At 60.9% G+C, this 27052-nt stretch overlaps 1 protein-coding gene across 1 annotated transcript; it reads right to left on the bottom strand.

Annotated features, from left to right (window-relative positions):
* Window positions 1-284: 284 nt before the first annotated feature.
* TSPOAP1 (TSPO associated protein 1) lies at window positions 285-26311 on the bottom strand. Its single transcript, XM_055130171.1, is given in 34 exon segments — window positions 285-1596; window positions 2845-2905; window positions 3536-3652; window positions 3792-3863; window positions 3947-3990; window positions 3993-4046; window positions 4214-4249; window positions 4531-4608; window positions 4885-5053; window positions 5573-5763; window positions 5862-5928; window positions 6546-7376; window positions 8134-8307; window positions 8626-8850; window positions 8934-9311; window positions 9589-9740; window positions 10077-10245; window positions 10247-10908; window positions 15315-15424; window positions 15656-15771; window positions 16782-16951; window positions 17457-17661; window positions 18443-18463; window positions 18763-18813; window positions 20072-20176; window positions 20602-20724; window positions 20881-20970; window positions 21188-21271; window positions 21394-21471; window positions 22607-22783; window positions 23309-23488; window positions 23963-24091; window positions 24337-24444; window positions 25120-26311. Coding segments are annotated over 33 exon segments (5493 nt in total). The 5' UTR covers window positions 25417-26311; the 3' UTR covers window positions 285-1596; window positions 2845-2875.
* Window positions 26312-27052: the final 741 nt, after the last annotated feature.

Here is a 27052-nt window from a genome sequence, read left to right as displayed (position 1 = left end):
AGTCCCGACAAGCAGGCTTGGAGATCTCAGCCCCGGGTCCTACACACCTGGGTTCCTCTGCCGGTTCCTTCATGTGTGAGGCTTGTCCTAATGAGCCTCATTACTAAAAGAAAACCAAAAATTCCAAAGGTATAAGTAGCTATCCTAATGCTTTTAACTGAAAAGTCATCTTGCCAGCAAATTGAGATGCTGCTTTTATCATGACCTAAATATATGTTTCTATATTGTTCTCAGTTTTGTGCCTCTCTAAGGAGTCTTTCGCCCCAAGTAGAGACCAGCATAGGTTTTGTGAAAATAGACTTTATTATAATAAAATGTCTTTTTAAACAAATGCCCCACCCTGGAGACCAAGGTGGGGGTTGGAGTTCCAGACAAACCATCTCCCACCATTGGAAGGAAACATGCAGACATTCGTCGCACAGGAAGTTGTGGAGGGGAGATGAAGGTCACGGGTGGAGAGCCTTAGCCCATGGGGAACAGGGGATGTATGAAAATAGATGCATCATCTGCCCTTTCCCCGGCCCCCACACTCCCACGGGGGCCAGAGGAAATGGATGCAAAAGAGCAATTGAATCCGATGAGCAAAATAAGGCAAACCCAACTCCTGCTTTCTGCCCGCTGGCCCCGGGTCTCTGGGGGTGAGGACACATCGGGGCCAGGAGGCCGGGCGGCAGGGCAGGCGGGAGCACTATGCGGGCGGGGATCAGCCCGCTTTGGCATGGCCTTCTCCTTCTCGGGCCTGCGATGGAAGCGAGATGGAGGAAGCTGGCTGAGGCACTGAGTATGTACATATATACATGGCTCTGCCCCGCTGCGTGAGAGGCGGGGCCTTGGAGGCTCCAGCTCCGCCCTCGGCGGAGGGGCGGGGCCTCGCAGACTCCAGCCCCGCCCCTGCACCAGGGACAGAGCCTTGGGAGACGCTGGCTCCTCCCTGAGGGGCAGGGCCTAGGAGACTCCACACCCCGCCCTCTGTGTGAGGGGCGGAGCCTCGGGAGAGTCCAGCTCCGACCCCCTAGGGGCGGGGCCTCGGAGACTACAGTGCAAACTTGCCTTCTGGGTAGCCAGTGCCGTCAGAATCAGAGGGGGTAATCAGGTTCCTTTCTCCCCCAGTTTCTTCCCCAGGCTCCCCCGCCCTAACTCGGGACTGGGGGATGTCTCAGGGGCACCAGCATTGTATGGTGGGAAACCAGGCGCGGAGGTCAAATCCTGGGTACAGTCCTTGGCCAGGTGACTTTGTCACTCCGGGACTCAGTTCACTTCCCCGTAAGAGTAAGGTGCCCCTTGGGAGGACTTTGCCTGAAGAATCTATCTGATCTGACCCTCACGAGTCTCCAGTTCCCATCCAAATGCCACAGTGTTAACTCGGAAGATGAGCTGCCCGCCCAGCCTGGACAGAGGTCTGGGGTCCCCGTGGAGTCACTCCTTTGTCCCAGAGCCCAGCTTCAGGAGGAGCTGCTTCCCCTTGGAGAAGAGACCTCTCACCTTCTCTCTTGTACCCTGTGCCCGCCCTAGCTCAGTCCTGGGGGTGCTGCCAGGGTCAGGGGCACAGGGACAGCCTCGGGGCATGGGGTGCCCTCTCTTTGTGCTGCTCCAGTCCTGGAATGAAAGATAAATGGGGTAAAGACAGGGCCCACCCCCTGTCCCCAACCCTCGCTCCTCTCATGATCCCACCTCAGGTGCCTTTTTGCTTCATGTCTCTGGACCCTGGAGAAAACCAGTGTGCCCTGCCCAGTCACTGCACAGAGATGCTAAGGGAGCACTGTGAGGACTGTGACCTGGTCCCCCTCCTTCTCCAGGGGTCTCTGCAGCTGCTTTGTGGACCACTCAGGAGTCAAAGACTGACCCTGGGTAGTGACCCTGATATCCCACCCCCGAGATAGGACAGCAAGCATCTGGACCTTTCAGAGGCCAGATATTGTCTGTCCCCTCCAGGGAAAGGGGCCTTCGGTCACCTCACCTGATCCAGCCAGGACATGCCCCAGAGAATGGAGTCAATGCCCACCCAGGGTCCCTGAGTTGCCACAGGGATCCAGAGTCCCAAGGGGCTCACAGTGGGACCTCACGTAGCACAAGCCACACTCCGCAGGCTGTCCTTCTGCTGTGTTAACCTCTTCTCCTGAGCTCCTCCTGCAACCCTGAGCCACAGACCCACCAGGCACTGGGCAAACATGGGGCCACAGGAAGCCTCCACAATCTCTGCTCCATGGACCTCCTGTGTCTGGCACAACCTATAAGGAGCCCAGCCTGCCAGGTCTTGCTAGCCTTTCCCTACCCCTGCCTCCCTCACACTCACCCCAGATACCAGAGCCCAGCAGTCTCCAAGCAGCCACTGGACCCAGATCAGCGGCAAACAACATGGGTGCCCAGCCTGGGGCACACCCAGCCCCATCCCTCAAAGGCCTGACCATCACAAGGTCTGCTATACCCAGGAGTCAGAACATTTACTGCCAAAACAGCATGACACAAAGGACAAGGGTGGGAAGACTATTACTGGTGGCATTCGTGTCATCCTTCTGCCACCAAGAATAATCACCATATTATCATACCATAAAGTATCATAATACATGAATGTGCCATCATGTGCATGTCAACGGCTAGTTCATTCTTCAACATGCAGAGGCAGCTAGTGTGTGACATGATCTATAAGGTGACAGGTGTTTCCTAGGACAGCTGGCACTGCCGAAAGGCAAGGGAAGGGGAGGGGGTGGTCCTGCATCCAAAGCTGGCACGGATCACCCTCTGCCTCGCCCTAGAAAGCCAGGTCAGCTGAAGAATTTGAGACAAAGAAGCTGCTGCTGACGAAGGGAGGGGTCTCACAGACACAGGGCCAGCTGCCCCACTTACATGTTGCTCTCTCTACTACATCTATCTCCAGCTAGCACTGGACTCTTCTCCTCCTCGTTCTCTGAAGAACAGGGGACAAAGAGAGGAGAGGGTTACGGACACACCATGTTCTCGTGCCCAGTCCCCAGCTCACCAGGGCGACAGGGGCGCCCTGCTGGGCCGGTGCCTCTGCGCCCTCTCCCTGCCCCCGGAGGCTGGAGATGAATCCACACCATCCCCCAAGAGAGACAAACTCTAGGAGTAAGAACCCCAGAAGCTGGGCCTGGCTGGGCAACTGGCTTTAAAGGGCACGTGGGGAACAGAGGTAGCTCAGTGGGGATCTCGCATGAGGGAGGCTCTGGCTTCCATCCCCAGTACCGCAAACAAACAAAAAGGTATCTGGGAGATGGGGAGACCCCGCAGGATCGGAGGCCCCTTATGCTGGGACTATGACGGGCTGTGGACGGGCAGGTCGGGGTCCTCTGCCACAGGGTTCCAGCCCTGTCCTGAGTGATGCGGACAAACGCGCTGGGGTGAGGCTGGCAGCCAGCATCCCTTTGCAGAGAGGGGCCTTGAAGAGGAGGAGCAGATGCTAGCGGGGCTCCCTCAGGGGCTAAGGCCGCAGCTCCCCTCCAAGCCATCACCCAGCTCACCCCTCCCTCACAGTTCACAGTCCACAGGTGGGGGGGGGGGAGGGGGGACAGTCACTGACCTGAGCTTCGCTCTGTGGTGGGCGGAGCTCCCTGTCCCTGTCCAAACCGCCTACCTCGGGCCCAGGTGCCTCCAGGAAGTTGGATGGAACCAGACCCCTCTGTCCATTCAGCTCCCCCTGGGGAGGAGAGGCGGGTGAGGATGGACATCACTGTCCCTGCAGTGACTGCTCTGTCCCTGCAGGCTCCTTCCCCTGCTTTCTGACAGAGCAGGTGGGGTGGGGCAGCGGCCAGCATCCAGTCCCTCAGTGTACTCACATAATAGAAACCGTCATCGTCCATGGCCCCAAACACAGTGATAATGTCCCCTGCCCGGAAAGGCAGCTCTGCCTGTAGAGAGATGGAAGGTGGGTCAGGGGTCAGGGGTCAGGGCCACAGGGCACTCCTTCACCTGGGATCCAACAGGGCCTCACCTCCACGTCCATGTTGGGGGAACTCTCCCGGGGATTGTAGTCAATGCAGCCACCATGGAGTGTGGTGCCTTCAGGCTGGCAGAGGTGGGCTGAGGGGGCCCTGCAGGGGTGGGGGTGGGAGGCTCAGATTCTTCCAGACCCTCCACCCCATACCCCATACTCTACTTCAGAGTCCTACTGTTCACCACCACTCCACAGCTTATAACCCCAGAGGGGCTTCCCGCCCCACCCCCACCCCCAGTTTCCCTGCCCAGAGACCCCCCTCACCTGTAGAGGGCTGCTGGGCAGGGGGTGGGATCTCAGCTGTGAAGAGAAAGTGTGTGAGCCCCTCTGGCCCTCCCTGTCACCTCCCCGGCTGGGGTGCTGTGGGGCATGCTAGATGCTCCCACTGGTAGTAAGGGGGTACTTGAGCAGAGAGCCCCGCCCTTGGGTTTGGGGAGCGAACCAAGGCGTAGAGAGGATCATTGTTCCCAACCTCACAAAACCCATGGCTGGAGGGCTGACCCCTTCCACGTGTCACCCCATAGCCACCAACACCCCAGTCCCCGCTCATGCTCCCAGCTGGAAAATGGGGTCTCACCAACCTTTCTTGGAACGGCGGGGCTTGGGAGGAGGCCCAGAGGTGTGGGCAGTGGAGTACACAAAAGGACGGCTCCCTGATTCTGGTAGACCAGGAGAAGCAAGAGAGAAACTGAGGCAGGAGGAGTCAGGGGAGACGAGACCTGGTCTCGGTGGGGCCAGTGTCTCCAGGCTGTAAAGGGCATTTCTCTCCCACCCCCTACTGCACGGTCCCATTGCTTCCCCTTGACCACCCTCCACAGGCCTTTGTCTCTGCTGGACTCCAGGTCACTGAGGAGCCCAGTCGGTGACCAAGAAGTGAGTCACTGAGGAACCTGGTCAGTGGCAGGAAGTGGACAAGGGACAAAAGCCAATCGTACCTGAGACCTCAGCAAGAACTTCTGGGGACAGAAAAGCCTGCTGAAGTAGATGCTGTCTTCCCGTGGGACTGTCCACTGCCACCTCGGCCACCATGTTGCAGGGGATATAGCCCATCCGGCCCCCACCTTCACCCCGGTAGAAGCCATCAGCATCCTTGTCCCCAAACACCTGGAGACAAAGACCAGCTCAGCCTGCTCTGTAGGCCGCCGGCCCCGCGCCCTGCCCTGGGAGCCGCAGGGTCAGACCCTTCCTGTGCAGAAACAGGAAACCAGGAACGGGCCAAGAATGAGGCGCAGAAGGAGGAGATAGCCGAGTCCTTGACACGGGGCCCCAGGCTCTCAGGGACCCCCAATCTCCATTGCCTCAGAATAGCAGAAGCCTTCTCTGAGCTGTCAGAGACCAGCTGACACTGGCGACCCCGCCAGCAGCAACTGGAAGCGGGTGTGACCAGGTAGTAGGTCTTTAAGCAAGAGAGCATGAAACCACCGTTTGTCTTGTACTCAATGTGCAACCGTTGAATCTTGCCGCACTGTGAGGAAACTGGGGCCCAGAGAAGTCAGCTCAACTATTCGGGTCATGCGCAAGCAGATAAGTCACGATCTGAACCCAGGCCATCTGGCTGCATAAGCCCCTTGTGTGACCAAGACACCTCTAGCAGGAGTGAGGGACCAGCAGGGAGGGGCTCACCTTCAGGATCTGGCCTTCCCGGAAGGGGAGCTCCTCTTCCCCCGCATCAGGGTTGGGAGACATTGACATGGGGTCATAGTCAAACAGAGCCACGAAGAGGCGGACAGGCAGGTTCCGGTGAGCCACTGCTGCTTCTGGGGGGCTCCTGGGAGGAGCTGTGGAGAGGGTCAGGGGAGATCAGGGGACCGTCAGCCCTGGCCAGGGGGTCAGCAAGAACCACCCAGCCCAGCCCCCCCCCCCCCATCAAGTACTCACCCAACTCCTGGGCACTGAGTCTGGGGCCCCGACCCCCCTCTCCGAGGAGGGCCCCTCCGCCCAGAGCCATCCTGCCCTCTGGGCTCCCCAGTCTCTGCTGCCTGCAAAGAGAGGGCAACAGAGGGCAGAAGTGACACCCTATCCCTGTGGGGTGCCCGGCATGGTAGGTCCCTGCGTTCCCCCAGCTCTGCCCCAGCAACAGAAGCAGCAGCAGCAGCAGCAGCAGAGCCGGGACACAACATTCTTCTCCTGGAGCCTGGGCCCAACCTTGCTGGATCCATCAGTCCCCCAGGGAGGAGGAGGCCCCTGCTCAGGCCACCCGTGGGGTGAGTGTGGACGAGGGGCTAGGGTCGATCTTAGCGCTGGGGGTACGGCCTCTTCTCAGTGTCAGGGCTGGGGGACGCTGGGCAGCCACTCAGCGTCCTGGAGAGGGAACTAGCTAGGTAGAGGAAAGGGGGCCCGCGCTAAGGCGGAGGCCGGCTGGAGGCCACTGGCCACTAAGGAAACAGAATATTGTGCGTCCCAGTTCCGGTCACCGACAGAAGCAGCGAAGCGGTGGAATGCGGGTGGAGGAGCAGGTGAGAGCGCCCAGAGGCCCAGCCCCACGACTGCGGATGGAGGCGGCAGCAGCGTGGAATGGGAGTGGCTGGTGGGCAGCAAGCAGGGCCACCAGGCAGCGGCAGGCAGGGGGCTGCCCGGGTGGGGGGTGGGCACGGACCCAGGAGGGAGGCTCCTTGGCTCGGCCAGTCGCACTGCGGCCTCTCCGCTCTGGCTCCCCTTTCTCCCCGGCTGGGAGGCGTGGACTGGGGCTGGGGCCTGAGCTGGCCTTCAGAGCGCCCCTGGACCGTCCCAAAGGAGCTGAGGCCCAAGCCTCCTCGTCTCCGACAGAGCCGGAGCTGATGCCAACAGCCCTGCCACCTGCCTCCTGCTCATCCTCAGAATCATACTCAATGCTGATTTCCAAGCACTTGGGGGAGAGGCAGCTGGCCAGGGAAGATTCTGGGGCCCGGCCACGGGAGCATGTCCGGGCAAGGGCAGGCCGCCCTCTCCCACCAGCCTCGGGGCTGCCCTTGGTGCCCTCGCCCAGAGCGGGGCTGCCCCTCTCCTGCACGGAGCCCAACCGGCCTGGGGCCTGGGGACCCCCATTGCTGAGAAGTCGGCTGCAGTGTTCACGGGGGTCTGGAGCCCGCCGGCGGTTTAGAGGTTTCTCAGGGGAGCTGCTTCTCCTTCGGCGGCTGCTTCCCCCAGCTGTTCCGGGCACATCCTGCAGGCAATCCCCAGCCCCGCAGGGCTCAGGAGACAAGGAACCTGGACCAGGTCCGCGGGCGGGACCACCGGACCCTTCCGCCGCTGCCACAGGCTCAGGCAGGCCAGGGTCTCGGGAAGAGCCTCTCCCTGGCTTCTCCTGGTCCTCCAGGTCCTCCTCCTCCTCCTCCTCCTCCGGGATGCTAAAGAGCTTCTTGCTGCAGAATTGTTGGAGGGGCAGCTCCAGGATCTGCTCCAAGATCTCCTCGTCGCTGTCAGTCTCACAGAAGGGGTCGGGCTGGGGCTGGGTAGGGAGCAGCAGGGGAGAGAGGTCCATGGGAAGAGGAGAGAACTGTGACCTTTGCCCTCAAATGAGGGCAGAGGTTGCAGGCAACCCCATCGCCTTCCCTCTGCTTCCTCCAAAGAAAAGAAGAGAGAGAGAGAGGAAGAGGGAGAGAGAGGTAGACAGAGAGAAAGGAGGGGAGAGAAGAGAAGAGAAAAGAGAAGAGAAGAGAAGAGAAGAGAAGAGAAGAGAAGAGAAGAGAAGAGAAGAGAAGAGAAGAGAAGAGAAGAGAAGAGAAGAGAAGAGAAGAGAAGAGAAGAGAAGAGAAGAGAAGAGAAGAGAAGAGAAGAGAAGAGAAGAGAAGAGAAGAGAAGAGAAGAGAAGAGAAGAGAAGAGAAGAGGAGCCGCCAACATGGGACAACTTGTCCAGGGCAAAGCTGGAGACTTAGTGAGTGTACCCAAGGCACACGCTGTGCGACACTCAAAACCAGGGGCCCAGGCCCAGAAGCTGACCCAACCCCTCCCCAGAACTGCCAGCGCGAGGACGCAAATGGCTGGGGCGTCACATCCAGTGGCCACACAAGAGCTCCTCTTCCTGCAATTTCTCCCTTGGTGGGCTTCTCCTAAGCCACTGCATGTTGCTGCTGTGGGACAGGGCATAGGCCACACTAGTCCGTGGTGGGCATCAGTGGTGGCCACTAGCATGGCTGATGTCACCTGGGGCCGAGGCCACTGGAATCCAAGGTCTAGGGCCCCCAGCCCCTTCTCACCCCGTTACCTTGGTGCTCTCCTCCCTGATGCTGCTGCCTGCGGCCTGCGTCTGGAAAGAGCCAGCCCTCGGGCCTGACTCCTCCTCCTCGTCCTCCTCCTGGATGTCTGAGAGCTCTGGGCTGCGGCCATGCTCCGCGAGGGGTGTTACCTGAAGGCCCCCCAGCTCTGCCGCGTCCTCCCTCTGCAAGAAGTGATTTGGAGGGAGAGAGATGGAGCAGCAGCGAGACTCTAGCGGGGCAAGCCCCAGCCAGAAGGACAAGGAGTCCTGGGCTGAGGGAGAGAGGGGTGAGCCCCAGCATGGGGCGCGTGGGGTGGGGTGAGGGAGAAAGATGGGAGGCAAGAAGGAAAGAGAAGTGCGGGAAGTGGAAAGAAATAGCCAAACAGCACGGACGGGGGCCAGGGTGGGTTGGAACACAGCACAGAGCCCCAGACTGGGCTGGCAGGGAGCAGAGAGGCAGGGGGTTCTCTGAGGGGGCTCCGTGGGTCGCCAGTTTCATACCTCAGCCCCGGGCTTCAGGGAATCAGACCCTGATTCTCCGCCGTGGCAGGGCTCGGCACAGGACTCGCGCTGGGTGGAGCCGGGGGCTGGGCGTGCCTCCCCCTCCAGCCACTCGGCCTCCTCAGCCAGGGAGGCACCCGTGGGCCCGGGCAGTCTCTCGGCTGGGGTCGGCTCACGGACCCTCCTGTCCTCTGAGGTCCCCAGCAGAGCAGGCCTGACTGCCCCCTGCAATGGCAAACCCTGAGAAAAGGCCCCAGCCCCCGGTCCCTCCCTCAGCCACTGCTGCTTCCCCTCCCTGACCAGGGCACCTGGGAGGAAGGTGCTGGGTACTCCTCGGGTGGTTCTTCTCGTGTCTCCCTGGGCAGGTTGGCAGGGGGCCCCCCTGGGGGCTCTCGAGTTCCAGGGGCTTCAAGGTGCCGGAGAGGAGAACTGGGGTCTCCAGGCCCCGGGGTGGCTGGAACAAAGGTTGTTCGGGCCTCCGGGCTGGGCCGTGGGGAGGTGCAGGCGAGCTTGGCCGGCAGGCAGGCTGCAGCCAGGGCCGGGCCCACGGGAGCCAGGACTGAGTCCGCCGACTCGCCGTGAGGTGACATGGTGCGCACGGCCACCTGGCGGCACACCTGCAGCAGCTGCAGCTGTGACACTTCCACCAGCACGCTGCCTGCCGTGGGTGACGCCACCTCCATGAGCTGCGGGACAGGGAGCAGACGCAGAGCTGGCCCGGAGGGAGGACGCCATGGCCAGCTCTGGCTAGCACAACCCCTGCGCCTGGGGTCACTGGTCCTCCCCGCCATGGGGCTTCCTGCTGCAGGGGCAGGGGCGATCCAGTGGATCCTGGGATCACCTGCTTCCAAAGCCTATGCTTTGTGCCAATCTGCCCGTTAATGTCCCCGCCCCTAAGCCTGTGCATCTCTGAGCAGGGCAAGGAAGACCCCCAGCACAGGTGGGCAGGGCCCCAGGCCATACCTTCTGTCCGTCTGCGTAGATAGCGTAGCCTGTGACCCGGACCCCATTGGAAGTGCCAACTGCATCGATGGTGACTGGCAGCCAGCTGATGGTCAAGATTCCTGGGGAGGGCCCCGGCTCGATCTGTACATCCAGGGGGGCATCTGGGGGTCCTAGAGGGAGGAGGCTCCAAGAATCAGTCACAGAGGTCAAAAAGATGGTGCAGTGGGTAGGGCCCATGGCTGACCTGGGTTTGATCCCTAGCACCCAATACGGTTCCTCTGAGCCTAATCAAGAGTGATCAAGCACAGAACAAGGAGTAAGCCCTGAGCACTGTTGGGTGTGGCCCCCAACCCAAAAGAATAAAGAAAGACCCAGTCATGCAGGACTCTCTCTGGCAGAGACACCAGCCAGATGTGCCCTTTCCCTGAAAACGCCAGTGGCAATGGTCTTCCCTTCCCTAGAGCCTGACTTCCTGCAGTGCCTGTCCCTGTTCCATGCCTGCATACCTGCTGGAAGCGTGGTGAACTGCAGGGTGGCGGCCCGCTGCTCTGGCCTCTCCCAGCCTGCTTCCCGGCACCCTCGAGGCGGGAGCTGAGCTTCTACTCGAGCCTGGTAGAGTGTGCCTGGCCTCAGATGGCAAAAGGTGGCCCAGTAGGTGCTGGGGCGGGCCGGGGGGGCATTCTTCCCCATTGAGGTAGATGGCATGGGTCAAGTTGCTGTTGCTGGGCACCCAGGTGATCTCGGCAGATGTGGCGGTCAGCCGATGGACCCGCAGCTGGCTGGGTACCACCTCTGCCCTGGCACCCAGAGCCAGGCAGCAGCGCAGAGGATCGGAGCTGCCCCGACTGGTGAGGGCCTGCACAGAAACGTGAAGGGGCCCGGCCTGCAGGTCCAAATTCTCCAGAAGAGCCTTGGGGGGAGCGCCCGGCCCCAGGGCCTGACGCAGCGCCCCGTTCACACAGATATGGTAGCCCTGCAGTTCCACACGCTCGGAAGGTGGCTCCCAGGCCAGCACCACGCTGTGGGCCAGCTGCTTGACGACCGCCAGGTGGCAGGGGTAAGGCACAGCTGGGGGCTCGCCCGGGCCGTCGGGCGGGGGGCTCAGGCTGAGCACATCCCCCGCAGCCTCATCCTCTGGTCTGGGCTGGCTGCGGCTCGCGCTGCTCTGACCCCCGCTGCTGCTGCCACCCCCGACTCCGCTCAGGAAACTGAGTTCCGGACCCGAGCTGTGGGACAAATCAGCCAGCTCCAGTGGAAGGGAAGTCAGGAGGTCATCGTCGGACACACGCTCCACAAAATTGGAAGGGACCAGGCCCCTGCGGCCATCCATGAGCTCCCCTGGCAGATGGGACAGGAGAGGCAGAGGAAAAAACAGAGCAGTAAGTGGTCAGCGGGGCTCATGACATTTGCCTCAAGTAGCATCTGAAAAAGACAAGAGTGGGGCAGGAAGATGGCCCCAAGGGCTGGAGCACGTGCTTTACTTGTGGGAGCTCTTGTAGGAGCCCCGGGTTGGATTCCCAGCACCGCATGGTGGCCGAGCTGAGCTGAGGGATGTAGTAGCACGGTTATGGCCAAAGGAGGCGAATGTCCAAGCATGCAGGTTTAGCTTCCTTCTTTCCTTCCCTCTTTCCCTCCCTCCTTTCTGTCCCTTCTTTCTCCCTCCCTTTCTTCCTCTTTCTTTCCTTGCTTGGTTTTTTGTTTTTTGTTTTGTTTTTGCTTTTTGGGTCACACCCGGCGATGCACAGGGGTTAACTCCTGGCTTTGCTTTCAGAAATAGCTCCTGGCGGTGCTCGGGGGACCATGTGGGATGCTGGGAATCGAACCCATGCGCAAGGCAAATGCCCTACCCGCTGTGCTATTGCTCCAGCCTTCCTTGCTTGTTTTTTGCAGTGACAGGAATCAAAGCCAGGCTCTCTCTCTCTCTCTCTCTCTCTCTCTCTCTCTCTCTCTCTCTCTCTCTCTCTCTCTCTCTCTCTCTCTCTCTCTCTCTCTCCTCTCTCTCCCTCACTCTCTTTCTCCCTCTTTCTCTCTCCTCTCCCTCACTCTCTCCCTCTTTTTCTCTCTTCTCCTTCCCTCCCCCCCTCTCTCTCTCTCTCACACACACACACACACACACACACACACACACACACACACACGTGCATGGCAAGTGCTCTACCACTGAGCCACATCCCCAGCTCCACAACTTGCTCTTAATCAGTTTTCTTTTTGCATCTCCAGATGGATACAGCAACTACAGCAGGATCTCAACAAGCATAGAATCTGATCTGATGACTCAGGAGACAAGTGTCTCTATTTTCCTGTACATTTGAAACTTTCCTATTAAAAACGTGAAGAATGGGGACCAGAGTGATAGTACAGTGGGTAGAGTGCTTGCCTTGCATGCAGCCAACACAGTTTAATCCCCAACATCCCATATTGTCCCCCAAGCCCAGCAGGAGTGATCCCTAAGCTCAGAGCCATGAGTAAGCACTGAGCACCGCCAGCTGTGGCCTCCAAACAAAAACAAAATATTAAAAGTTGAACAGAAATGCAGAGGATCTTAAGAAAGCAGATTCTACTGTGGGGAGGCTTCTTCACCTGAAGAGGGGGTACAGGGGCAACCACACCCTCCCTCGGTGGAAAATATAGCTTTTCCAAGGGAAGTGACCATCAGTTGGGGTGAGGGAAGGAATCCTAGAGCAAAAGACATGTGTCCCAGAGAAATGAAGTAGTGTGGGATGGAGGAGTAATGGGACCCCACAGCGAGCCAGGGTCTGGGAGCATGGTTGGCATGAACTGGGCACCCCAAATGAGCCGATCCCCCTGGACACCTGGCAATAAAGTGTGGCAAAGCGTATGTTGTTTGAGATATGTCAAAAAGGGAAGGAACAGGGTCCTCGGTAATAGCACAGTGGGTAGGATGCTTGCCTTGCACTCCACCAACCCAGGTTTGATCCCAGGCACCCCATATGGTCCACTGAGTACCACCAGGAGTGATCCCTGAATGCAAAGCCAGGAGGAAGCCCTGGGTACTGCTGGGTGTGGCCCAAAAACAAACAAATGAACAAACAAAAAGCAAAAAAGGGAAGAAACTGAGGGGAGTCTCAGGTCATGAGAGAGGAGGGTACTCCTAGGAACGAGGTTGCTGGCCTCAGTGCCATACTGGGTAGGAGATAAAGCAAAGATTTAGGGCTCAGGGATAGTGCAGGTGGGCCTGAGCTGCAGCCCTCTCCACCCAAGCGAGGAGAAAAGAGGCGGGGACGGGGGTGGTGTGAAGACATGAAGAAGCTTCTCTAGGAATTTCAACAATGAGCTCATAGAAGTACTGCAGAGGCTTGAACATGGCTGCAAACATTGTCCTAACCCCTGGGGCTGGGCAGCATGACCATAGTTGGAAAAGGCATCTTTGCAGATGTAATTAAGTTAGGGAGCTTGAGATGAGATCATCCTAGATTATCTGGGTGGGTCCTCAATCCAATGACAAGTGTCCTTACAGGAGAGCCAGAGAGATCACAAAGAGTCCATGTGACTAGTGATCAAAGATGTGGCCAAAGGCCAGGGACACTGGGGACCCCTACAGGTGGACAGGACAGGGCATGGACATTCCCTGTAGCCCCCAGCAGGGCTTCAGACTTTCGGACGTCAGAGCAGGAAAGCCATTTGCTCAACAGCCCTGGGAAGTGAATGGAACTAGCACCGGGCAATGCTAAAGGCAGGAGGTGTCACAAACACAGCTCATAAGGGGAGGCAGGGAATGGCTCAAGGGGCTGGAGTGCACATTCCTTATCGGACCTCCAGGTTCAATTGCTAGCACGTCAGGGGGGGGGGGGCGGTTCAAAAAAGTGCGCACTTGGACATTTATACACACACACACACACACACACACCAGATTGTAAGACTGGTAATTGGGACCTCCGTCATGTTCCCGAAGCTTCTTACTGCCACTGAGAGAGCAGCCCAGGCAGGACCAGGCAAAGTCAAAGCAGGCACTTGCCTGAAGTTTGCCAAGGAATGCCTCTGGGACAGGGGTCAGAGCAATAATAGTACAGTGGGTAGGTCACTTGCCAACCCAGGTTTCATCCTCATATGGTTCCCCAGGAGTGATCCCTGAGTGCGGAACATCATCCCCGAGCACTGCTGAGAGGACCAACATCACCCCCTGACCACCACCACCACCTAACACACACACACACACACACACACACACACACACACACACACCAGCAGGCCAGAAAGAGACAGAGAGTATAGGAGTTAAGACACTGATGTTGTATGCAACCCACCCCAATTCAATCCCCTGAACACAGAGTCAAGAGTATCCCCTGAACACTGCTGGGTGTTGCCAAACGCCACCCCCACACCAGAAGTAGGGCCTCCTCCAGTCATTTCCGTACCTTTAAACCTACCCCAGGTTGCACAGTTCAGATTCCAATAATTTGAAGTTAATTAATAGTTATGTTTTTGCTGGCACTCTCTAAAAGAAGGTGACAGTGTGTTCTGTTTGTTTTCATTAAGAAGCTGTATTTCTAGGAGCTATTTAATCCTGCTCTCCATTATCTATCCCTATGGGGAGCTTAGCTGTTTCCAATCATTCCCAGCAGCTACTCAAACCGCAGGCCCGGGAAAGAGAAGCTAAACAGATGCTGAAGATCTGGCCTTATTAACCCAAAGCTTTAGGTCAACCCCAGCCTCTAGGACAGGGGTAAAGCCCATGCACTGTGTGTGTGAGACCTGGGCGATCCCCAGCCCTGTGAACAAGACACACGATCAAGGAGGTCCCAGGAGAAGACAGGAATTGGGGCTGGAGGCGCCCCTGTGCAAGGCCCCCACTGAATCTCCCGCATGACGTGGTGTTTCAAGCACGGCCTGGTGTGGCCCTAGAAACCACCAAGCACCACTGAGGTGGTGCCCAGCACTGCAGGGTCCAGGCAGCGCCGCATCCTCAGGCCACGGCACTCAACCATCCAGCCTAGGGGACCATGCACCACCGAGAGGGCCCCGTGATCCCCAGTTGCCACTGGCAGGTCCTTCCCCACAAGCGGTAGCTCTAGCCTCTTTCCTACACGGCTCTCCCCGCCCCATCCGGGTACCCTGCCTGGCCCTGCCTCACACCTCATCACAGTCTCCGTGGGGCTACAGGTCTGCCCTCCCTGCTCTGAAGGCTGCAGCCTGCCCCCATGGGAGCCGCTGGACAGCTCCACCCCACACCCAGAGTCCAGCCTCTCCACTACAGGCAGGACTCTGTCACTAATGCAAACCCTGTCCTGTCCCCCTGGAGCAGCCTGACAGTGACAGGAGCCTCTATTCCCTGGGACACTGTCCATAGACTGCACTGTGGGAGGCCCTTACCCTGTGAGCTTGGGGCCAACCCACAGCAGACCAGCCTCTCCCCTTCCCCCAGGCCCTGTCCCCTCTCCCCACTGCCTCCCAAGTCTCAAGTCTCTCTACACCTTATGTTGTTGATTCTTCTGTTAAGGTTTTGGAGCCACACCCAGAGGTACTCGGAGGCTACACCCGCTTCCGTGCTTAGGGGCCTCTCCGTGCAGAACTCGAGAAACCAGGCGGTGTCGGGGGTGGATCCAGGCACCCTTCATGCAAAGCGTGTGCTCAGCCCCCTGCCCTGTCTCTCTGAGCTGGGCTGAGGTGAAAGGCTAGGTTGGGTGGAGCATGCTGGGGAACAGGAAGGATGTACAGATGAGCTTGTGGGGAGAAGAGCTTTTCAGAGCAAGGGAGTGGACAGAATGTCCCCTCTACTGTCCTACCTTCAAAAAACCCATCCTCGTCCATGTTGCCGTAGATGTAGATGTACTCGCCAGCAGTGAGCGGAAGTTCAGCCTCTGGATTCTCGTTGGGGCCCTCGAAGGGGTTGTAGCTGTGGGAGAGGCGCAGGGGAAGAAGCGACCCACATGCTAACTCCCGCCCTCTCCCGCCCCATGCACTTGGCCCTGTAGGAACCTTAGTTTCTACCTCCAATGGCCGCTCACTGGGCTCACCTCGGCATGTTCGAGTAGACTCACCGCTACCCCCCACATATGCAGAGACCCCCTTCTACCCTCCACATGCCAAAAACGGGGGAGGTGAGGGGGAGGGAAGAGGGACCCACCTGTAACGTGCCAGGAAGACCTGGATCCTGGCTCCTCCCCGGCTGCCCTCCGGCACTGCCTGGACCAGGGACACGTTGTCCGCCTCCAGCTCCTCCACCTCACTGGCTGTGTCCACCTGGGCAAATAGAAAAGGCCCGTTCCTCCCCGGGACCCAGTGCCCACGTGCAAAGCAGGTGACTTCTCGTCTGAGCCGCAGGAGGGAAGGCCCGTTGCTTTGAGCAGTGAAAGGCCAGGTGTGGCAAAGGGGATGCGCCAGCGTTTTCTAAATGAGCAGCCGATGGGGACTGACAGAGCCCCACTGCCCAGGGTGGGGTGAGTGGGGGATACAGGGGACCTTCCCCAAGCCCTGGCCTCCCCAGTTCCTCATCAGAGACCATCAGGTCACTGCAGAGGGGGTTCAAAGGGCACTCTGTCTCCTTCTGGTTAAATGCAGTGAAGCATTCTGATGGGAAAGAGTGGGAGGGGAGGGGGCAGCGATGGGAACTTCTAGGGAGCCAGCACCTCCCCTCCGCCCCCCCTTGGTCTCCAGATGCAGCACACTGGTCAGTCCCACCAGGGGGCAGCAGAGGCCTGGGGTTGGCATCACCAGCAGGGCAGATGGAGGACAGGACAGGCGCTCCAGATGGATCACCTTCACTTTCAGCAGGGTTTGGGAAGAGTTGTGAGTGGTGTCAAAGCCCTTGGCACTCTTAATAATGTCCCTGTATTAACCGTCCTCTGCATGCCCCACACATTTGATTTGCACTTTTTTCAAGGAATCCTTAGCACCAAGATTTAGGCCAAGAAACTGAGGCCACCCAGGGCCAGGAGCTTGCTTCGGACACAGTGGGACTGGCATTCCAGGACCCCGTGCTCTTTCTCAGACAACCGTCTGCCTCTGCCATGGCTGTGCTCTGGTGAATAGTCTCATTATGAGGCTCCTGGCGCCAAAGTGTCTCCCTCCAGCCTGCCCAGGACTCCCAGGGCCCCTCTGGGACCCAGAGGGGTGTGGCTAGCTGGCCCTGAGGTCCAGCCAGCAGCAGGCCCTGGAGAGCAGAGACACCTCCCCAGAATGAATCCACTCAGCTGCCCCAAGGCAGAGCCAGAACCAACCTCCAAACCCCTGCTTTCCCCAGGACCCCTGACCTCGGGTGTAGGACAAGACTTGGGGCTGTTGTGGATGGACTCAGAGCGGGAGGAGTTGGAGAGAGACTCTGTCTTCTTGGCTGTTCTTCGAGAGCCTCCTGCGGTGTGGACAGAGGCAGGCTCGGAAGACTTGGAGATACATCGCCCAGGGGAGCCCGGCGGGAGGTCATCTAAAGAGAAGATAGCAAGGGGGCTTGGGAGGAGATTGGGCTGGGTGGGTGGTATCAGACCTCTAGGCTCAGGGGCGGGGGGGGGGGTGTCAGACCTCCCGCAGAGAGTTTTCCTCCTGTAGAGGAGAATAAGGGGAGGAAACTTACTAGGAACTTACACATCATTCCCCAGGTCCTTCGAGCAGCTTGTTGCGATGCACTATTGGAATAACGCTTGCTTGGAAAACTCTGGCCCACAGAGGTGTCACCGTGTGCAAATGCAGACCCCCAAGTGACTGATGCCCAGTGCCAACCACGCTGCAAGCTCCTGACTGCCGCTACCTCGGCCCAGCCACCCACTAGCCCCAGGTGGGCAGGAGGAGAGCAGCACCTGAAACTCCAAGAGAGCTGCTAGGTGTGGCTCTCCCTCGCTGTGTGGCTTTGGGTGAGTTGCTAGACCTCTCTGGCTCCTCTCAAACCCCAAGCTTGGAGGATTCTTGGCTAACACCACTGGGGCCCACCTTACCTTTGGGGCCGACCCCCCGGCAGGGCTGGGGTGTGGAGCAGCAGCAGGGAGGTGGGGGGTGGTCCCCGAGGGTTGGACAGCCCAGGGCAGAGGTGAGCAGATCCAGAGGGCCAGGGTGCAGGCGGAAGGCCTGGAGCTCCTGCGCCAGGAGGCTGAAGCGCTCGGTTTGGCTGCGACACTGTTCCTCCAGCTCTCGGACCCGGACCTGCCCCACAAGCCACCATGAGCTGCCAGGCCCGGCCGACAGCCCCACCCACCCAGTGCCATGTCTACACCATCCCATGCTGGGCCTCAGGGCCTGGGCACCCACTGTCCACCTGCACCCATGGCCTGATACTGTCTGCGCTAAGGGCCAGGGGTGGCTCAAAGGGCCAGCGCATGTGCCCTGGACTTGGAGGCTTCCATCCCAGTGCTGTAGGGAGAGGCCCCCCGAGCACAGCCAGGGGCCGGCCTCACACCCCGCAGCTCCTGCTGGACAGAGGCTCTTCCTGCTTCCGGCCACTTTCTAGGCCAGAAGGGATGGGCCCGCCCCCGTTACCACCCATGATCACCTCAGGAGTCTTCAGCAGCGAGGCTTGTGCCCCTCCCACAGTCAGTGACCCAAATCTCTACCCTCAGAGAAGTCCCCGCAGAGATCCCCTGCAGGAGCTCGGGGCATCTAGGTGACAGGAAAGGGACCGCCCTCAAGCACGCTTCAGGAGAATGCCAACAGCTGGGCGGGCCCCTCACCCATAACACCCATCATGGTCTTGGGTCAGGCAGGGTTGGGGGAGGTCGTCCAGGTCTCCTGGGAGTGGTGGGCCCTGTGCGTGCCAGGCATGGGCGTGGCTCTGGGGCAGCCTGTGGGCACCTCCACCTCTCTATGGCTTCTCGGCGCTGCTCCCCGCTGACCAGTCCCCCCACTTGACTTCGAACCCCTCAACCCCAAAGGAAGAAATGCAGCTCAGCCCCCCTGGAGAGGTGGTGGGAGGGGTCAGGAGCTGTACCTGCATGGAATCCAGGGTAGACTGAGGCAAGGAAGGAAAGCACACAGAGAGAGGTTAGGGTCCTTAGCCAGGAGGGTCACAACCCGGAGAGACGCCCACATAAATGCCACCCGGTCTGCTCCCTCAGCAGGTCCTAAATGGAAGAGGGCATCCGACGGCGGGCAACCGGGTGAGGGCAGCTGTGGGAGGCTTCGACCCCCAACCCCAGGCGAATGAGCCCTGGCTGGAGAAACAGCCCAATGAAGGGGGGGCGTGGGGGTGGTGGTGCTTCCTGCGACCCCACCCCGCCACACGCAGGCCCCCGGGAGTGCCGGGCCTACCTCCAGCAGCTGCATGGCCCCTTCGTGCTCCCTCCTGGCTTCAGCCTGGGCCTGCGGGGCAAGAGGACAACGTGAGGAAGGGGGTGCTCAGGGGAATGGGAGAGGAAAGGGGGCTGGGACTGGGGCTGGACAAGGCTCCTCTCTCCTCCCCCGCCCTCCCCCAAGCCCACTCAGAGTCCTGCCTTCGGGCAGAATGGGGTCAGGAGAGGCCGGCCTGACACGTGCTCTGTTTTCTGGGACATCCACGCTCTGGCTTCCCTCCTACCTCTCGGGGGGCTCCTTCTCCGTATCCTACGGCTTCTGAGTGTTAGGGTGCCCATCTTATCGCCTACGTGCTCTCTCTCCCAGGCGTTCCCTCCACCAGAGTGGATCACATGTGTGACTCCCCCGAGACACGGAGCACACACACAAGCCCGGCTTGGACTCCATCTCCTCCTTCAGATATGTTGTCCCTCTGTCCCTTGGCTCCCTCTCTCTCTCCCTCCCTCTCTCTCCTCTCTCTCTCCCTTTCTCTCTCTCTCCCTCCCTCCCTCTCTCTCCCTCCTTCCCTCTCTCTCTCCTCTCTCTCTCCCTTTCTTTCTCTCTCTCCCTTTCTTTCTCTCCCTCCCTCTCTCTCTCCTCTCTCTCTCTCCCTTTCTCTCTCTCTCTCTCTCTCTCTCTCTCTCTCTCTCTCTCTCTCTCTCTCTCTCTCTCTCTCTCTCTCTCTCTCTCTCTCTCTCCCCAGCAGGCTTTACCCGGCAGATGGGACACAGAGCAGGGACTCAGCTAGAGCCCCCTCCCCCAATCTGCCGATTCTGAACAGTCCCCACAGCATGCCCACCCCACCCCCCGCTTATGACCCCACTGTGGCACCCTCGCCCAGGCGACAGAACCTCCCACCTGGACCCACACACCTCACCCCCATCCCCTCTCCCCTCATCCGCCCTCCATCTGCTGCCAAATGACCTTCTTGCTTGGGTCTCTTCAATAGCTTCCCATGCTCCGAGCAACATACCCACAGCCCGAAAGGCCTGACAACTCTGGCCCCGCCTCTCCTGGGTCCATCTGTCCTGCTCTCCCCTGGCCATACCGCCTGGAACCCTGAGCTCCCCTGCTGGCGAAGGGCATGCCCTTCAGCACCCCCTCCCCGGAAGGCCTTCCCTGGAGTGACCCCTCTCTCCTTCCCCATCCTGCCCCGCTAGGCTCCTCAAGGGCTCGCATCAAGGTCAGGCCCTGGCCCTGGCTGCCCCCACCCAGCTCCAGGCAGGGCCCCGGGAGGAGTGGGTGACTCAGCTGGGCCCAGTGGCCTGCCCGCCTTCCGCCTGCCCACCTGCTGCAGCCTCCGGACCTCCTCCTGCTTCTCCTGCAGGCTGAGACGCGCCTGCTCATGCTCCAGCTCCAGCTGCTGCCGCCGCTGGGCTACCTCCCGCATGTGCTGGAACACAAGCCACGGATCAGGGCCAGAGCCTCCCCCCTGCCCCCTTTCCAGGGCAGGCGGCTGAGGACGGAGCCTCAGTTGCTCTGGTTCCACATAAACACTCAATAGGTCTCTGAGGTCCGTGACGTGGCTGAGTGGTAGATAGAGCATACCCCTTGCATGTGTGAAACCCTGGGCTCCATCCCCTAAACAGAAGGGCATGTGGCCCTGGTTCCCCAGAGGGCCACCAAGCCACACCCCCAGCCAGAACGACTGACACCCCTCCCCCCCAAAATAAATAAGAAACTGAAGACACAAGCAGGAAAGAGGCTGGTGGTGCCAGGACTGGACTCAGACCCCAGTGCTCCAGGAAGGGCTAGTTCCGCTTCCTCCCTGAGCCCCAGAGTGCTGCTCCCAGCCCCCCACATGCTCGGCCCCCTCACCTTCAGCACCTGCTCCAGGCTCTCCAGCTTGCTCTGCAGACCCTGGCTCTTGCGAAGGGCCAAGTCTCTCTCCTGGGTCACTCCCAGGAGCTGGCCCCTCAGCTCCTCGTTCTCCCAGTGCACCTGGAGAGGCAGGGGCGTGGCAGGGTGCAGGACTCCCACTCAGGACGCCCCTCCAGCCTCCAGCCTAGCTCAGGGAAGGCAGTGGAGGAGACCCACCACGTGAGTCCCCTCTCCCCTCTCCCTGGCCGGGGGGGTGGGGCGGGGGCAGAGCCTTACCTGCTCCTTCTCCGCGGCTCTCCCAGTGAGCCGAGAGTTCTCCTCGGCCAGGCGGGCATTCTCATCCTGGGCTTCTCGCAGCTGCAGCTCCTGAGAGACCACGGGAGCTGGGGAGGATGCCCGGCACCCACAGTCTTCCTCTTCCCACTCAGAAGACCCCCCTCGAGCTCCGGACAAGGCCTTCCTCCCTCACCTGGAGCTTGCGCCCACCAGGAAAGGAGAATCCCGCAGGACACAGGGGCAGACTCAGGCACCCCCACCCCATGGAGCACCTGGGGCAGGGGGGCCCTGGGCTGGGGGCACTCACCAGCTCCTCACATCTCTTCTGCTTCTTCCGGGCCTCCTGTTCCAGGTTCTCGCATTTCTTCCTCTTCTTGCAGAGCTCTGACTCCTGCGAGGTGGGGATGGGGATGGGGATGGGGATGGGCATGGGGAGGGCGGGGGGGGGGGTGGGGAGGCGCACTCCTGAAGGGGGAGGGGTGTGCCCAGTGTCTCCTCCAGCCCTAGACTCACCAGCTGCTGCAGCCTCTGCTCTTTCTCTGGCTCCCCTAGGACCACAGACGGGCTCCCCACATCCTCCTGCAGCGTGGCCTGGAGAAGCCCAGGGACAGGGGCTGGCAGGCACGAACGGGGCCTCAGGGCAGCCTGTCCCCCTCCCTCTGCCCCCGCCAGTCCTGGCCCTGAGAGGTCCCCACCCCATCTCACAGCCAGCAAAGCAATCCGGGCCCAGCTGGTGGGGTGCTGCCTGCCCTTTCCCCCCTCGTGTCGAGCTGAAGTGGAAGCACAGCGGCTGCACCCCTGTTTTCTCCAACCCTGGTGCTTGAGGTCCTGAGAACCATGAGCCCTGGGAAACTGTCCCCCTATCCAGGCTAAATCTGTCCCATTTTAGCTCGGGTGGCCACGGGCTCTGCTCTCAGTCACTGTCCCGGTGCCCTCAGCCAAGAATGAGGAGGGCCCCAGGGATGTGCCATTGGGTCATGGATCTGGGTCATTCAAGGCTGGGCTTGGCTGGAGCGGGGCAAGCTAGGCAGACCACCCACCTGGTTGTCCCACAAGCCCACCTTGTCCCCTCCCCACTCATCCTGCCCTCTCTGGGGGAGCACAGGCCTGGTGGGGAGATGCCACTTCCTTCCATGCTGAGGGGCAAAGCTGAGCCCGGAGATGGTGGCTGCCACAGGGCCCCTCCCCTCTCCCCTCTTTCCAGGGGATGGACCTAGGTGAGGGTCAGTGGAGAGGATCAGGAGAGCCAGATCTCCCGTTTCCGGACTTCGGGGTAGGGTCCCTAGCCCTTGGAACCTGGCGGCCTGAGTCCAGTACCCAGGGAGGGTCGCCCATACCTGGAGCGGCGCGGGGTGGGTGGATGTAGCGCCACCCGCGGGTGGCGCGGGCCAGGCCTGGAGGACCAGGCGGGTGCTGAAGGGGGCGTCCCCGCGCGAAGGTGGCGGCGGGAGGCGGCGGCGCGGGCAGGGCCCCGGGGTGGCTGCCAGGGCAACCAGGGATTTGCAGCCGGGCCGTACCACTGGCGGCGCGGCAGGGGCGGCGGGGCGGGCCCGCGGGGGAGGCGGCGCAGGGCGCCCAGAGATGCCCGGGGTGGGCGCCACGCAGGAAAGGGTGCCCGCGGACTGGCTGGGGGGCGGGGGACGGGCTCCAAGCGCGAAACCCGGGGAGATCCTCAGAGCCCCCCATCTACGCTCACCCACACACCTGCCCTGGCGCGGGCGCTCACCTCTCCCGGGGCCCCGGGAGCGGGCGCCCCTGCGCGAGCCGGGGCCGCGGGACCCCGGGCCCGGGACGGCTCCTGCAGGTTGCGCAGGGCGATCTGCCGCTGCAGCCGCAGCACCTCCCGCTGGGACTCGCGCAGCAGCCGGTCGAAGTCCCGCACGTGCAGCCACTGGGGGCCCTCCTGGGGGGTGGGGGCCGGGGTAGAAATCAGGTCTCAGCACGGCCTCGGAGCCCCTCCCGGGCCGCGTCATACGCGCGTGTGTGTGTGCGTGTGCGTGCGTGTGTGTGTGTGTGTGTGTGTGTATGTGTGCGTGTGCGTGTGTGCACAGCCTCATGCTTCTGCCGGCCCGTGGCGTGTGCGGACAGGGACAGAGAGTGGACCACTGCGGCGTGCCCTGCACCAGGCTAAGTGCCCCGGAATCCCCGCTAGCCCTGTCTAGTCACAGACCCGCGGGCTGACCAGCTCTGAAGCCAACGGCTTCCCGGGTCCGGGACTCCCTCCCGGGCTCCACCCCTTCAGCTCTGGCTCCAGATCTGGGCTCCCACCTGGGCCGTTGCCAAGGGAACCTACTCCCTGGCAGCCTCCACCTCCCGCCGTATTTGCATCTCATTAGCATCCCCTCCCTCTCCCCCTCGCAGACCACCGCGAGCCGGCAGCCGAGTGGGGGCCGAGCGGGCAGCCCTGAGCCGGGCCTCCTCCTCGCACCTTGCCGAGCAGCGTGAGCCTGGCCTGGAGCTCCCTGCACTCCCGCTGCAGGGCGGCGATCTGCTTGTCCTTGTCCAGCAGGGCACTGGCCGTCTCACTGAGATCCCGGGCTCGCTGGCGGGCCAGCACCTTCCGACACCACTCGGCGCTGGGCCCCCCGCGGGTTACCGGGGCGCTCACCTGGCCAGAGGAGGGGGAAGGCCCGTCAGCCCTGGGATGAAGCCCTGGAGGGTGGCCTATTGTGTCTGGAGCCTTGACTTGGGGAGGACCAGCAGCCTCACTTGCCCTCTCATCCCCGCCAGCCTCATGCAGGAATAAAAGGGTTAACTCCACATCTAATCTAGGTCCCCAGGATGCTGCTAATTGGGGGCTGCCTCTGTGATGGGGCTTCCTCCCTGCCCCCATGGGCTCTACACCCAGAGATGAGCTCAGCGGGAGGCGGCAGCCAGCTCCAGCACGTGGTAAGCTTGCTCCTCTCTGCCCAGGCTTCCCTCCCCTGCCCCAGCCAGCACCCAAACCTCCTTCTCCTGGCCTGGCCAGGGCTGACCCCTGCTCCCCCACCCCTGGGGACCTGCTGCCTGGATCTGACTCCCAAGCCGCAGATCCCCTGCCCAGCCCTAGCTCCCCTCTTCCCTGCCACCCAGCCTTCCTCACCACCCTCAGGTTGGTCTCCTGCAGCTTGCGGGCCCTCTCCTCCAGGCGCTTGGCGATGACCGCCAGCTCCGCGTTCTTCCGCTTCAGCCTCCGCACCTTCTCCTCCGTCTCAGGGAAGCTGGTCTTCCTCTGGCAAGGGGACAGCCAGAATTGAGGCAGGTGGGGTGCGCCCCCCCCACCCCCCCACTGAACCAGGTGAGAGCCCGGGTTCTGGGCTACTCTAACTAGGGCCTTTGTGGGGGCTAGCATCATGCTCCCTCCCTGTCACCCTGACTTAGAGGGACATCCCTGCAACAAGGGGGTGGACGGAGGACATTCAATTCTGCTTCCCCGCACCCCAATCCCTCTAGCTGCGCGCAGCCTCCGAGCCTCACCAGCATCTGGTTTTCCTCCTTCAGGATGGCACAGCGCTGCTGCAGCTCAGCCAGAGCCCTCAGCAGCTCCAGAGGGGGCCTGTCCCCCAAGCCCACGCTCAGCTTGGCCTGGCATGGGAGAGGACAGGGGGCAGTGTCTCAGGACCCCCTCCCCACCTCCCAGCGCTCTCCATGCATTCATGCTCATGGTCCAAGGAGACTTGGGAGCGAGAGAAGGCTCTCCCCCAGCCCCAGGCCTTCAGGGGGTGCTGTTGAATGGTCCCTGCCCATACTGCACCCCCCTCCCCATCCCTGACTCTTCCTGGCACACCCTCCAGCCTCCTCATGGGCCCAAATCTCCTCCCCAGGCCACCATCATACAAGAGCTGCTCACACCCCCTCCCAAACCCTGCCCCCACTCACCCCAAAACTGACCTCCTCCCTGATTCTGTTGCCCCTGGGCAGCAATTCAACTGTACAGCACCCCCCACCCCCAATATCCTCCAGTCCTCAAGGATGGAGACTGGTGGGGGGAGGGAACGGGGAGGAGGAGACAGACAGACAGTCTCGAGACTCACAGAGGGAGGGGAAGAGGCAGAATCAGATGTAGATGAAGAGGCCGAGTCAGGACAGGCAAGTGGTAAAAAAAGCGGTTCCTGCCCCAAGGGAAGACAGCCCGTTACTGAGCAGGGCCCACAAACGGGACCCGAAACGGACCAGGAGAGGAGGAGCAGTGGGCAGCAGCCCAGGCTGACGGGCAGAGGAGAAGGCCCTCGCCACCCCAGCCCTCCCCAGCGTCCTTACCTTTGGAGACGCCTCCACCTGCCCGTGCCCCGGCAGCAGGAACCCGGGCAGCCCCATTTCGACTCCTTCAGGGTCAATGTCCCCCCCAGACCCAGAGCTGCGGGCTCCCTCGGGATCAGAGTTCTCCTCGGGCTTCAGTGCTCCGACCTGCAGAACGGCCGGGGTGTCGGCAAGGCATGGGGCCAGGCCTCCCGGCTCGCCCCCCGGGCTTGGCGTCCAGCTCTGCCAGGCAGGCAGTGCCCAAGGCTCCATGGCTCCAGGGTCCCCAGGCCGTGGCAGAATCGTCAGTTGCTCCATAGTACAGCTGAGAGCCCCCCGCTCCCGGACCGGAGGACATCACCCAGCCAAGTGGAGGGGCTGATGAGGATCATGCCAAGCTAGACCGTTGCCTCTCTGAGCTCCGGGCTTCTCCGGGGTTCCATCTGGGCTGGGCTGAATTCTTCCTTTCTTCCTCACCCACAAAGAAGGCTGCAGGAGTCGGGGATGCAGCCCTGGAGCTGGAGGTCCGTGAGCTGTGGGCTCCGGGTTGTATGTGCGTGGAAGAGCGAGGGTGTCCCCGTGGATGGAGGGGGGCTGTTCAGAGGCCACGAGAATGACGTGGTGGGGAGCGTGTGTGTGTGTGTGTGTGTGTGTGTGTGTGTGTGTGTGTGTGTGTCCAGGTCTGTCTGTGAGGTCTGTTTGCCTTGTCTCTGGAGGACGGTGCCCCCAGGCGTGTGTGCCGGGGGCAGTGGAGCTGTGTGTCACCAGCTGTGTCTGCCTCAGAGTTCCCGGTGGCTTCTGCGTGTGGGGGTGTCTGGATGGCAGGGCTGTGCAGTGTGGGATGCTGTCACTGGGTGTATCTGTCTGAGTCTTGTGCAGCTGAGCGCATCGGTTGTGAGTCCTTCAGAGCCGGTGGGTCTGGCCATCCATCAGCCTGGCAAAGGTTGCGTGAGCCGGTGAGGGTGCTTCCCAACGGTCTGCTGAGCTCCTTTATCTCCGGCTCCTCTCTCCGCGGCTGTTCACTCTCGCTGGCTGGCCTGGTAGATCTAAGGAGGCCTGGGTCGGTGGGCTGCTTGCCTCATAGTCTCTGTCCCTGCTGGCTTCAGCTCTGGGGACTGCAGGGGGTCCCCAACGGTCCTGAAGCCCAGGGATGGTGGGCGCGGAGGAGGGCTGAGCCTCAGAATAGAGGGGTGAGCAGGGAAGAGCCAGCCCTCCCCTCCCCCTCCCCTCCCCTCCAGCCCACCAATAGGAAGTCAGCTGCTAGTTTCCATGGTGACAGTGCTGGACTGGTGGGCTGGACCAGCAGGCAGGGTCGGGCTGGAGGAAAGAGCAGGTTCCTCATGGGATCCCAGCCTGTGTCCGTACAGTGAACCTCCCACCCATTGTGCACACGCACCCCTCACCTCCTCAGTGGCGACAGGAGCAAGGAGGATGCAGATCATTCTCCCTCCATCAACCCCAGCTTAGAGCACGTAGAGACAGACAAGGATGGTAAGACAGACAGCGATCCCGTGATGGAGAAGGACAAGATTAGGAAACAAGATTTAAAATGAAACAGACAGAGAGAGAGAGAGAGAGAGAGAGAGAGAGAGAGAGAGAGAGAGAGAGAGAGAGAGAGAGAGAGAGAGAGGAGACAGAGAGAGAGAGAGGATGAAAGCAGAAAGAGAAAGCAGAGACAGCAGAAGGAGGTGGAGAGAATTGCTTCGGTTTCCTCCAGGCAGACTGCATTTGGGGACAGCCAGCAGGGGAGACCACATGGCCTGTTGGCTAGCTGTGCCGGAAGGGTCAGGAAGTTCATCTTCTGTCTGGCTGTAGGTGTTTTGCTCTGGGGGAAAGGCTTTCAGGAACGAGAGAGTAAGAATTCCTCTACCCACAGCGCAGCCTGTATGTGGGGCCAGCAGGTTAAATGGAGTCCACAGAGATGGGGCAACAGCGAGAGCCTTAGGGAGGTAGC

Source organism: Sorex araneus, chromosome 3 (genome assembly GCF_027595985.1).
Source record: "Sorex araneus isolate mSorAra2 chromosome 3, mSorAra2.pri, whole genome shotgun sequence".
Classification (NCBI taxonomy): domain Eukaryota; kingdom Metazoa; phylum Chordata; class Mammalia; order Eulipotyphla; family Soricidae; genus Sorex; species Sorex araneus.
Note: the sequence above shows the minus strand (reverse complement) of the source record. Positions and strands in the feature narration are given on the sequence as shown.